Genomic DNA, 14,135 nt, shown 5'->3' on the forward strand with positions numbered 1-14,135 from the left:
AATTTCTCATTTCAGCGGTTATAAATTAGACTTGACATGAAATAATATATTTTGAGTTATGAAGTGTAACGTTTTGTCTTCTATAATTTAATTTGTTATTTATATATTGTTGAGACAGAATGAATACTAAATTCACAAGTGTTTTCGTTACTAAATAAGACTTCCCCATATGTATTGTTAATAAAACAAGAATTTTTACATCTTTAGATTATTTAAAATGCAATACCCTTAATCATAATTAGAAGTTAAAATATATATATTATCAGTATTTAATCACTAATTATGATTAAGGACATCGCATTTTAAATAATTTAAAAGTGTATAAATTATTATTTTATCACCAATGTTTTCTTTCTGTTTGTGTAGCCAGGAATATATTCTTGAAATAATAAAGTTCCCTTATACGTTGCATTGATATATACAACACGACGATTTCAACTTCAGACTGACTTTTACGTTCTAGTGCAAATGCTGAATTCATATTTAATTAAGATCCATATTTCAAAATACTTTGTAATTAACAGATCCAAGTTATTGACAAAATTGTACCGTATAAATCAGCCTTTAGTCTTTCTATTGAATAATAAGGAAAATTTAGTATAAAAGTAAACAAGTTTAGTGAATAATAAAATTTAAATAATTTTTAATAAATTAAATTGAAAATAATTTTGTAAATATATAAGTATTTATAGTCTAATAAATATTGGCATGTTTTAAATACAGTAAGGAAATCAGAATAAATTATTTCGAATTTTCGACTAAATAAAAATTTATAAATTATCGAAAAAACTTTTTTATCTGTTTAAGTTAAGATTACGAGAAATTTTGATAAATTATTTTGCTTCCTATGTATATTTCTCATAATAATCTATTTAAAGCTCATTTAACTTACATGCATGGATTTTCTGGCGCCAATAGATTAAAAACTATAGCAATACTATTAAAAATTAGAAAATACTGGTGCATCGTTGTAAAAAGTTGGAAACTTCAACGTTTTAGCACTCCAGAAGTGACTCAAACGCTACTGCCAGTAAAAGTTACACATGAGAACATGAACTTTCATGCCAGTCCATTTCGACGTGAAGATTTTGCTGTTGAAAGTTGTGTTTATTATTACCAGGTACAGTACTTATTGTTATTAGCCTACTATATAAGAGAATACAACGTGACTGATAGTTAGACAGATTCTTTTTAAGATAAAATAAAAATACAGAATAAATGGACTTCAGGAGAGGTCATGAAATTGTTAGAAGCACGAAAAACATCTATGTTTATGAATTGTTATGTCTGACGTTTATAAAAGACGAAAAATACGTGAGAACGCATATGTAAATGTAGTAGAAATTCAACGTGTACTACGGCTAAGTTCACGAGACATTTTGTAATTTTAACGACAAAATACGAACGTTCCGATGAACGAGCACTAGATAAATGAAACTGGCAAGGAAAAATGAAACTGTTACAGTTGTTGTAAATAGTAACTACTGGCTAGAGAAATGGTGTTAACAAATCCATATACTGTACATTAAACCGGCTTACGAACAGAATTCAACTGCTATTTGATTTGAATAAAAGTTCATAAGTTTAAATTTCGTAATTCAGATTTAATGAAAATTAAAGGTTTTAAAACTATTAAGGTTAACCTATTTCAAATTAATGAGGATTAATTTATCACTGCAATAAATTACAAAATATCAGTTTAATGTGTAGTCAATATTTATTTGTGTTGCTTACGAAATTATTTTCTTAATAGATTTTAATACTGTATAATCAAACGGAGTTAATACTATTCTAAATTCACTACATTAGCAGTTATAACTTGTGATTAAGAATCGTCTCTGGGCAAATTATCTATCGCGCAATTATTCAAATCTGGTTTGTTTCAGCAATTTATCCTATTTAATTCGAAACCGATTCAATTTAAAATGTCTAACTTAAATCAGCAACAGACTTTTCTCAATCTACAAACGAAAAATCTCATTAAAGTGAGATTAGTAATCTGTAAAATGGGTCTATTTCGTGCAACGTTCTTCTAAAGATTTTTATTCTTTGCATTTGCATATAAATTAGAAAATAAATGAACTTTAGCAAATCAGTAAAAAAAGGAAGGAGAAAAACATTCGCTAAGACAGCACTAAACTCTGTAATAGCATCCTTTATCGGGAAGAAATCATAATTATTTTTCAATTAATTTCTTTTAATTTATTGGTACGAACAACACTGTACATATTTCTGGCTACTTGGCCTGACACTGTTCATTTTCTTCGTCGAAAAAAACAACAAATGAAAATAATAGGATGGAGTGTTAAAACAATTTTTGGAACATTGCAATATGTCCAAATATTTTGGCATTTAACGATATTCGTTAATAGATTTAAATAAAATCGTCAGCGACTTCCGAACTTAGTGCTGTGACCTGCAGCTTTCCTCTTTTTTTATAATGTAGTTGTCCCCGGCATGATAAAACTCAACCATCGTAAGTACATCTTTTCTCGATTTCGGGTGGGTTATGTACGCGCCTTCTTACACCAGCCTGTCTTCTGATGTCCATAAGGCGTTGACGCAACGAAGAATGACTGGAATAAATCCATATTTTAATATTTAATTGATATGAACATTTAAAAAATCAAATTACTAAATTTACTTACCACATCAGGTACATAGTGATAAAAACAAATATGACGAAGGCGATCCCAACAGTAATCATTGCGTACATCCAGATACTCTTTTGGCTATCGTCTGAATCAAAACGTTTATAAATAATCAATATATATAAATATTTCAACATTTTAAAACATATTTTATATATTATTTTAAATAAAATATCATAACAGGTGGCACAGCATGCAGTTTTAAAATGTTGTTGCCAGGGAAGTTATGCAACTCTTAGCTGAAATTTTTAAAATTTTATTTATCTTCTATGTTTCTACTACTGGTGAACTAAAAGGAGATGGAGGTATTCACTAAAATGCTGACTGTTGCAAAATTTATAGCATCAGCATACTCTCTCTCAAAAGTTGTTTGCATCTATGCATATGCTGGCATACCAACTTTTTGGAGCTTCTCTAAACATCACAGCTTACTGGCTCTTTATGCATATATGATGTAGCTAGAAAATAATGAGACTGTGCTTGCCTGCATGGAATGGTCACATATGGGCCAAAGTGAGTGGGTGGGTAAACAACCTTAAACAAGTTAGAACAAGCACAACAAGTCTCAACTTGCTACTGCTATTAGATTTGTTGTGAGTGCCTGCTGCAAATGGACATGTTGTTAACATGTGTCAGGAANCAATATTCTAAAATCAGAACTAAAATATAGCTGAATATCCTCTGAAATTTAAAGTTTGTTGCATTATAGATATCAAATTAATGAAGAGAAATATTATACAGTATTTATTAAAGTAATTTCGAAAGGTATGACATAATATTTGGTTACTAATATTACCCAATTTGCATTTTAAATGTAAATAAGATGAATAGCCTCAGGTCTTTAGCAACGAAAACAATACTAATTCATTATCTATCGTTTTCGAGACAGGAACAACCTGTCGTATTACGAATGTTTATAAAATATACTGAACACTTTTCCATCGATTATTAGGAAGTTGAATCAAATATAATTTCCAGACGAAATGTTAGGAGAAATATTCCGGTTTCTACTCTGAAATGATGTCAATATTCGATATTTTTAATTTCAATTAAATTCTTCACGAATTTAGAAGAGTTAAATTTATTTCATTTGAATAGTTTATAAAGTAGATAAAGTGAATATTAATTAGTTTACCATTTACATCATTAATTTGTTAATATAAAGCCAAATTTAGCGGTAAAGTATACCTACCTGAATATAATTATTAATATTTATTTAAGTAAAAAAGAAAAACTTTAAATTATGTAATTATACGATTAAAAACTACACAGAAAAGTACCGAAGATTTATAAAATTGATAGCAATTTTGAAATAGAACGTTTATCAACTGAAACATTATTATATTCTTTATCGGTGAACTACATCAATTTCAGAATTCGTTATTGACACGGAGTAGTGCGAAACTGTCAACCGAGAATTGATAAATTGAAACACCATCAACCCAGAAATAAATGTTTCCTATCAAGAGCCACTTGGTAGATTGTAATATACAAAAGAATAGTATCGCTGCAGGGATAGTCTAGGAAATGACAAATTAATCAGAAAAAATATTATACACCTACCAAAGATTAGGAGTGAAATATTATAGCCATTGAAAAATAGATGACCATAAAATGTCGAATTACGGAAACCATGTCGTATGTCAATCTGATAACCACGAATGCTCGAAACACGCAACTATAAATACGCTCCATACATTTATTGGCAAAATGTATAATTACGGATTAGAACATAACTCACCTGGAAAATATTTGAGCAAAATTTCTTCCGAATTAGTTTCGTTAGGATTCATAATTACACATTTGGTTTTCTTATTGTTATTAATATTGTTTCCACATTGGCAGACACCCAAAGTAGTGTTGCAAATCGTGCCCGGTTCTTTGCAAGGAGGATGACAAGGTTTGGCCACGTGACGACAACCTCCTGAAAAGAACGAAAATGACTGGCTATTTAGATGATACGCTTGCGTATTATCACTCTAAGATTCTAGCAGACGACAACTGTTCTACCGTCACAATCCGAATTAAAGATCGTTATTAGCAAACTTTGCTGTAATGGAAGTGATTTCCGGCTCGATATTTACTCTGAATGTAAATTAAGCGGAAACGACGATATTGACAGGTAAGAGATCGATGCGGATATTAAATTAACAATTTTTAACACAGTTTAAAATAACAATAATAACAATGAGAAATTAATCCAATTGAAATAATAATAAGAATTTGTTCGTTTTTTATTACAAAAATCGGATTATTCGATATTTTAAAAAATTTTTTCTCGCGTTTTTAATTATATAATATTAATATTTAACGATTTTAAAGAGTAAACGAAAACAAAATAGCGCATTGTTTAATCATTTGACTAAGTAATTGTCTTTGAAATAATATACAGAGTCCTTTCAAACTGATCAACTATCTAAAATTACTTTAACGATTTAACAGAAAAATACAATAAGGATGAGATAACTCATACTCTAATAAATATCCAAATATATAATTTAAAATAAATTACAGACTTAAATTTTAAAGTTACTTGTGATCTAATTAGTTAATATCACTAATAACACTGAAATTAAGCCATTAATACACAAACATTTACAAAGAAACAAAAAGAACATAATATTAATTGACTTAAAAAAGGCATTAAATTAGCTATTTTGTGAAAATACTGTTTTATTTTTCACAAAATGGCTATCAGTATTTTCACTAAATCTGATTTATACTATATAATTTAAGAACAAAATGATATTATGTAACTGGAAAAATGCAAATACTTTCAGTAACAATAAAATTTATATTTATTTAAATATTTTTATCAATAATAAATATATATATAAAAATAGTTAAAACTTTTAAAAAAATGTATTAACTTACCAAAATTACATTAATTACATGTGTATTAATTTATTGCATTAATGATTATTAAATCATTAATGTAATAAATAATGTATTTTATGAATAATAATAATTCAAAATAATTTTATACAACATTTTATTAATTTTTTNATTCTTAATCCCAAATTTTCTCTGATAAAATTCTTTCTTTAACATTTGATTATAAAAACATTAAAAATAAGTCAATTACATCTATAGAAATATAAACAATAGAGAAATATTGGTAAAAAAACCAAAAATATTGACTAAACAAAATAAAACATTTCAAATTTTTTTGGGGAAAAAATAGTTTAAAATTAACCTTATAATTTTTCTCTATTCACCATTATTTTTTTTAAGAACATCAGAAAAACACAAAATCTAAGACAGAATAATACTAATACAAATATATGAGTTTAAAAAAATTGATAATTTCTACATAAAATTTTTATTCTGCAACATTAGGCCATTTGTATAAATGTTAATAGTACAGTATCTGATTTCAATTTTATTAATTTTTTACGATAATTTTTACTGATGATGGATGTGAACAATTATGTAAGATTAAAAAAGGGTTTTATTATTTTTTTACAATAATGAAATGCTATTTTAAGTAATTTTTTATGTTCCTGATTTTTTTCCATATTTTACATTTAGCAGAACTCCTGTTAACTGAGTATCAGTCTGCATAAGAAAGCACTATTGTAAGAAAGGTTTATAAAGGCCTATTTTTAATCTTATGGTACATCACCACCAGGGTACATGGTGACAGGGCTATCTACATTACAGAATTTGTTGAGATTTGTTAAAATATATTTTTGTTGTCAGAAGAAAAGGAGTAAATGAAGATGAAGGAGTTGAACACAACAAAACAAAAAAATTGAAATTATTCATGAATCAACAAAATCTGTTTCATTTAAGTATAGTGAGAAATATTTAGAAGAAAATTTTACTGATTATAACACATTTTACAAGATTGAGATGACTGAAAAGAAAGCTGCAGATGTTTCAATGTCCAAGCAGTTAAGATAGCCTATTGCTCTCAGAACCAAGAACAAATCTAAATGGGTTGAAAACCCCAGAGAAATTTTTTCGGGTGGACCATCCCAAATATGTCAGGCTCCATCCCTCATCATCCAGCTACTTCATTGTGGGCCTGTGTGAACTCATGATTATTTGAGCTATTAACTGTTATTTGAGATCTTGTATTTCACTCTTGTCACGTGATCTTCATTTCTCTGACAAGGTTCAAAATCATTCTTAAAATACAGTTTATGTTCCACAATGACTTAAACTTGAAGGCAATTTTACCCTGATTTGTGAGTCTACTAGTGAAAACTTAATTTTATGTTTTATCTAGGTTTTGTTCTTTATATCCAAAAACTTTTTCTGCTTCCTTGTTCAAAAGGTTTCCAGCTTATAGTAAGATTTAGCATAGAAAATTACTCCATTCCAAAGAATTTTTTCCATTTAGGCAGGTTTCTACTTTAGACAGATTTTACTGTATAACCTTACATCATCTCCATACAGCACTCCATTATACTGTAATTTAGTTCAGGCTGTGGAGTTGGAACCAGGAAAAATGTGTCAACTCTGACTCTGGCATTTTTAAATTAAATTTAGTGTTTTTTTTTATTTAAAATAATTAATTATATAAAAAGTTTTTTAAATAAAATATCATAACAGGTGGCACAGCATGCAGTTTTAAAATGTTGTTGCCAGGGAAGTTATGCAACTCTTAGCTGAAATTTTTAAAATTTCAGCTATCTTCTATGTTTCTACTACTGGTGAACTAAAAGGAGATGGAGGTATTCACTAAAATGCTGACTGTTGCAAAATTTATAGCATCAGCATACTCTCTCTCAAAAGTTGTTTGCATCTATGCATATGCTGGCATACCAACTTTTTGGAGCTTCTCTAAACATCACAGCTTACTGGCTCTTTATGCATATATGATGTAGCTAGAAAATAATGAGACTGTGCTTGCCTGCATGGAATGGTCACATATGGGCCAAAGTGAGTGGGTGGGTAAACAACCTTAAACAAGTTAGAACAAGCACAGCAAGTCTCAACTTGCTACTGCTATTAGATTTGTTGTGAGTGCCTGCTGCAAATGGACATGTTGTTAACATGTGTCAGGAAAATGGCCAGCTTGAAAGAAGAGCAGTATATCAACCATGAAATTTTTAATGAAATTGAAAAAATCTACCACTGAATCTTTGCACCTGTTACATAAGCATATGTAAACATGTTTTTTCCATGCACATGAGTTTGAATGGCACAGAAAATTTCTGAGGGCCGAGAAAATGAGAAAAACGATAAACATTCTGGATGGCCCAGCAAGTCAAAAACCAAGGAAAACGTATGAGAAGTGGAACAAATTGTGAACCAATATTACTACAAAGAAGTTCTGGAATCTTTGCAAGAAAAGGTCAGAAGAAAGCGACAACACTTGTGGCAAAATGGTTTCATCCTCCATTAGGACAATACACCAGCCCATTTTGTTCTGTCAGTGAAGCACTTTTTGGCCAAGAAAGCAGTCACAATACTTGAACACTCATTGTACTTACCTGATCTAGCTCCATGTGACTTTTACCTTTTCCCTAAAGTCAAGTCTGCTCTGAAAGAACATCATTCTGATTCAGTTTCTGCTGTCAAGGAAAAAACGACAGAGCTTCTCCATAGCCTTACAGATCCTGCAGCACTGTTATGATCAGTGGAAGTTGTGAATGCAGCATCATGTGGAAGCAGAAGGATCATACATTGAAGGAAAACACAACTAAAGTGAGTATACTACTGAAGATTTAAAGTTCCAGCTTCAGTCTCGTTATTTTCTAGCCACTCCTTGTAGATTCAAATAGTCATATTTTTTTTATTAGTATATTTGTAAAATTGTGAGTTTTGTCTTGGTAAATTTAACTTCTTTATTATAAAAATTTTTTTTATATCAACAGTAATTTATTTTAAATTTTAAACATTTTTATTAAAAATTATGATGTGTTGTAGTAATCTTATTAAATTCAAAGAGTGTCACCAATCCAAAAAGGTTGGGAAACACTGTTCTTAATAGTAACATTTAGGATTATAATTATTATTTACTTTTTTAGTTTGTTTTTTCACTAAAGAAATAATATTCTATTGAAAAGAAGCACTAATAAAAATTAAAAAATTATAAATTATAAATGTTATAGCAACAAGACTAAACTTAGTTATAACATCACATATTTAATTAGGGTATTTTAAAATCAAAATAATATAAGAAAGTACTTGGCTATACAATGTTAATCAAATTAAAAATCATAAATATATAAATTTCATTTTCATACATTAAATTATATAATATTTATCTTATCACAGTGATTTGTAAAATTTCTTACATTTATTGAGTTTAATTTTATTATATCTTTTGACTTTTTAATAAAATAATGTTACCTTTAAAAATACCTTTTAACAATTAAGTATTGAACATAAAATATGAATACTAATCTCTTAATTAACTTTATATATATAATCATAAATTCAAATAATATTAAAAAATTTGATTACCTATTTCAGCCAATGAACAATCTCTGTGACAATGACTCCAAAGACTCCAATCTGACATCTGACAATCTCCAGGACATGGAATATAACATTCTTCTGTCTCCTTAAATAATTTTCATTTTTGAATATTTTTTATTATTAAACAATAAATCTTATTTTTTCACATGTACAGTACCTTATGATCAAAACTTAAAGCCAACCAATTTAAGTCCACTTTTTTTGTTAATGGACTTGTCCAATTCACTAGAAAACAATATCTGTTTGAAACAGTCACATCATCTTGTCTTTTACATTGTACAGTTCGTGTCCTGATGCCATATCCACAGTCTGCATCCTATTAATATATTTTTATTTTAAAAATTTACTAAAGTTCTAATTATTCATAAAACAATTCATAAAAATAATAGATAAAATACCTTTAATATACAGTCTGACCAGTTACTACTACTCCAATAATAACATGGATTAAATGGACATGGCTTATGTTGGATTAAAGGCTGCAAGCATGGTTGTCCTCTCTCACTTGGAGGTTGGATTACATGACGTGATCTTATCATTTGCTCTAATAAAAAAATAACATTATGTTATTTTTTAAATTCTAATATAATGAATAAATTAGTTTTTTTTAAATAAATATTTTTGCAATTAGTGTATTAAATTATTACTTAATTCTTTAATAAAAATTCAAATCAATTGCAAACTTTAATTAACATTTCATTAATGAAATAAGAAGCACACTTTATTTTCAGGGCATTCTTATTTCATTTACAATCTCCAGTTTCTGTGATTCTTACATTGTACAATTTCATTTAAATATTAACTAGCTGTGTGTATCCAGCAATGCTCAAGCTTTTAAGAGGATGGAAGATTGGTGAGGTTGAGTTTAGGAGACGGTGATAACAACAATGGTCTTAGTAACTGAAATGTGCATTTATTGACCTCAGTATTTATAATAATGAAAGTGCAAAACACAAAAAAATTATTATAAAAAGAAAATATACACCACTGTCTGTCAGCGTTACATAAAATTATTTATTTTGCGAGTACTTTCAACAGTATATAACTGTCCTCTTCAGACAGAATCGTTCATAGAGAACAAAACATTTGGATTCAAAAACAGGAAGTACCTATGGATTTGCCTCTATCAGCCATTTTGGCAGAGCTGGTCATGAGAACCATAGAGTTCAAAATTTTTAGATCCCCTCTTACCATACATTATCCTCTTCTATATTTGAGGCATGTTGATGATATTCTACTAGCTAGAGAAGGCTCCGATAAAGAGTTAATGGATTTTATACAATTACTGTTAGCTATTTTTCTGACTACTTCATTTACTAAAGAAGAGGAAAAAGATGCAGAGATCTCTTTTTTAAATCTGCTCATATATAGATTGCCAATGGCATCTTATTTTCTGTATCATAAATTTGATGAACTTCCTTACGTCATTCCTTCTACTTCCAGCTTTTCAACCCTCCAGGTACAAAAATTCAGCTATTATAGCACTGATACATGGGGCATTCTTATATTCTTCCACTCAATCACTTGTAGATGATGAGCTTTCCCTTCTTAAATCAGCAGTTTGCAGTGCTGGATATTCTTTGGCCAAGTTCAAATACCTAGTCAATCAGGTCAAAGACATGTTATTTTCACCATCCATTTTGTAACTTAAAGAGTTGGTTTTTGTAACACTGGCCATTCTGTACCTGGGTCTCCTTTTGTTACATATTTGTCGAGTTTTCAAGAAATTTGGCTATATTTTGCCACTAGCACCGCAGCCCACATTGCATAGGATACTTTGTAATAATAGAGATGAAGCTACCCTCTAGGGAAAATCAAAATCCTCTAACTGGATCAAAACCAGGGCTGGATCTACATAGGGAGTAATAGGGCTTAAGGCCTGGGCCCCAAGTGTCGACAGCCCACAAAAATTGAATTATTATCACAAATTTTTAATACTTGTTCATTAACAATGAGCACTTATCATATAGTAAAAAATATCATTATGAATATTAACTTATTTATAGTATTATTTGTTTTATTGTAATCAATGTAACGTAATTGCTCAGTAATTAATCAATGTAAATATTTTTTTATTTCTTATGTTTTTTTATATAAGATATAAAGTTTGTCATTCAACAACATTTCATAAATAAATATATTTCAACTCTGATTTTGATGTTATTAAAAAATGAATTTTAAACCCCAATTTAAAGATTCTTAATCTAATAAAAAATGGGGCACCATTGGACTTCAATAACACCTAGGCCCCAAAAAATGTAGATCATCCCTTGGTCAAAACTATTATATATTGGAGCCACTTCTAGAATACTCTGCCTCTATCTTGCAGAACACCATGATGATGATGTATGTAACATATATACAACAAAATTAGCTAAAAAAAAAAGTGATAAAGAGTAACTTCAAGCCGCTTTGGTCGCAAACTTCTCTTCTAAAATGCTGTGATGATCAAAAAACATTATTCACATGGGAATCTCTTTACATTTCAATAATCTCACTGTATAACTTTCCTGTGCTAGATATACCAGAACTGTGGACAGCACTATTTAACTTCATAAAGTTGTAAATCACATGGTTCATGATAAAACAAACACCTCACTGTGTCACTGGTGCTGCTATAAATTTATTTTTAATTTTCTATTGGCTATTAATATGTGTCAAAACCAAATTTATCATAATGACCACAAATGACTAAGATGACTTTTTAGCATTCACCTTAAAGTTATTTGTAGTTGTTATGATAAGTTTGGTTTTGAGGCATATTAATGGCCAATAGAAAATTAACATAGTCATCCAAACAAGAAGCAATTTATACTTTTAACAAGAAGAAGAATTTATACTTTTAACAACTTTATACTTTTTACAAGAAGCAATTTAACATTTATTTTTGTTTATTTACTGTTTATTTTATTACTAATTACTTTAAATGGTTTTATTTTTTAATATCCTTTACATATAATTGTAGTTTCATAATATTGTATAATTTTGTAAACTGTATATAGGTATTAAATGCCATGCATACAGACAAATGATTTGTAAAAATATTAGTTCTTATTCAAGTTCTATTTTTGAATGCAAGTGTTTTGTTCTCTATGAATGATTCTGTCTGAAGAAGACAGTTATATACTGTCAAAAGTATAGTAAAGAGTCAATTATCCGAATCAATTGGAGACTGGGGTTGTTCGGAAAATCAATATTTCGGATAACCGATTATGTAGAAAAAAATATATTAATTTATCCCATGCTGAAATTTTTCTCTGCTGCATGTCACTTCGCGTTGAATTTTCGTCGATGTTAAGCCTAACAAAGACTATTGTATTGTTAAAAATTTTTTTTATATTTTGTACAAAGAAAATAAATATATTGAAAAATATAAAAACAATAAAAAATTATACTTCAGAAGTTAATTTAGTATCAAAAACGTAAAATATTTGAGTAGCCCAAGACATAGCCAAAGATTGCAGTGCCACAGCACTGGCGAAAATTTAAATTTGCCGACTGGAATTCTTTCGGATAATTGACGCTCTACTGTACTTGCAAAATAAATAATTTTATGTAAAACTGACAGACATTGGTGACATTTCTCTAACAGTATAAACTGGCATGTACAGCTATTTAAGTTTTATTACAAAAAAATTGCTTGGGCTAAAGTTAACAGGGAATGGAAACCTGACATGTTTGTCCTATAGATATAACATTGAAAAACACAGATGTAGATGATGCCACTGAAGAGCTATTTGAATAAAGTATAATCACTGGTCTTTGGACCAGTGCCGATCTGCGAAAAAATTACACCAGTCCACAGAAAAATGTTTGATTGTACTGACACTGGAACAGTTAATTTCAGGTGACATTTAAATGGTAATCTAGAGTTATTGCATATACCGTATATCTCAACAGATAAGACAATAGTTAAATCATAAAAAGTGGCCCCCAAAATCCGGGGTTGTCTTATAGGACAGATACAAAAAAAATTAGATTGAAATTTATATAAATTAAAACCATTATAAAAAGACAGACAAACCGTAATTATTTACTAGAAGAGAGTAGAGTATGTGCACAAAATAAAATAGCCCAAACAACATTTTTGTGAACAGTCAAGGTCATTACCCGAATGCCAAATCAGTGCCAATGTTTGCAACAATCACAAGGCAGTGCTGCCAGATGCAAGAAAGTAAAATTTGTTCATTCGAAAAATCACAAATAGGACATAATTCCGTATACGTTATACAGTATTATTATTCAGATGATGATCGCTGATCTAAACTAAATTCATAGGCCATTGATAGTTTGGGTTGTCTTATAGACAGATATATGTTAAAACTATAAAACTTTGACGAAAATTTATACCTCATCTTATCTGAAGGTTGTCTTATCTGCTGAGATATACAGTACTTTGTTACATACAATAACTCTACATAAGCATAATTTACAGTCGCATACAGTTATCAGTCCGTGATTATAAAAAAATTAAAAAATACTGATTTACAGGATAAGAGCATTAGTTTAATACCTGAACTGTATTTTTAGTCCTAGCCATTTACTTGAACTAAGTTGGACGAACTGAAACCTTCTTTCAATTAATATATAATATAAAATAATTTTTATATATGTTTTTATTCTACATAAAACAAACAAATATATAGTATATTTTAATGAAATTTACTTTCTATAATTGAAAATAATGCAGCATTACAAAATATAAAAAAATTATTCATAATTATTTTCAATATTTTATAAAATGCTCTATAATATCTGTAAAGTATATTAATTTTAAATAATATCATATTTTTAAGTTTCAGGACAAATTTACATTCAAATTTCAAGCTTTCTAACAAGAGGTCTATTACTATAAAGCTTTATTATGATTTTAAGAATTTTCTGCATTTTAAAAGTTTTGACATCTTACTTTTTAAACCACATTGTTGACAGTCACGTTTATCCCATTCAGACCACTCTGATACTTCACAATCAATAGGACAATCTATATAACATGATTTTTCTATATTATCTGGTAGTTGAGCATTCTACAAGTATAAAGTACAAAAT

At 28.7% G+C, this 14,135-nt stretch overlaps 1 protein-coding gene across 1 annotated transcript in view; it reads right to left on the reverse strand.

The window, feature by feature from the left end:
• Positions 1-2,434: 2,434 nt before the first annotated feature.
• Positions 2,435-14,135, reverse strand: part of LOC111632211 (thrombospondin type-1 domain-containing protein 7A-like) — a 69,454-nt gene continuing 57,753 nt past the window's right edge. Inside the window, exons 19-26 of the mRNA XM_023376590.1 lie at positions 13,996-14,113; positions 9,485-9,630; positions 9,244-9,402; positions 9,072-9,171; positions 8,096-8,100; positions 4,393-4,630; positions 2,649-2,739; positions 2,435-2,576 (exon numbers count right to left, since the gene is read on the reverse strand). Coding sequence (XP_023232358.1) covers positions 2,468-2,576; positions 2,649-2,739; positions 4,393-4,630; positions 8,096-8,100; positions 9,072-9,171; positions 9,244-9,402; positions 9,485-9,630; positions 13,996-14,113 — 966 coding nt within the window. The 3' untranslated portion in view covers positions 2,435-2,467. The remainder of the gene's footprint in view (positions 2,577-2,648; positions 2,740-4,392; positions 4,631-8,095; positions 8,101-9,071; positions 9,172-9,243; positions 9,403-9,484; positions 9,631-13,995; positions 14,114-14,135) is intronic.

Source organism: Centruroides sculpturatus, unplaced genomic scaffold (assembly GCF_000671375.1).
Source record: "Centruroides sculpturatus isolate CEXI.00-Female unplaced genomic scaffold, Cexi_2.0 scaffold407, whole genome shotgun sequence".
In the NCBI taxonomy this organism is placed as follows: Eukaryota; Metazoa; Arthropoda; class Arachnida; order Scorpiones; family Buthidae; genus Centruroides; species Centruroides sculpturatus.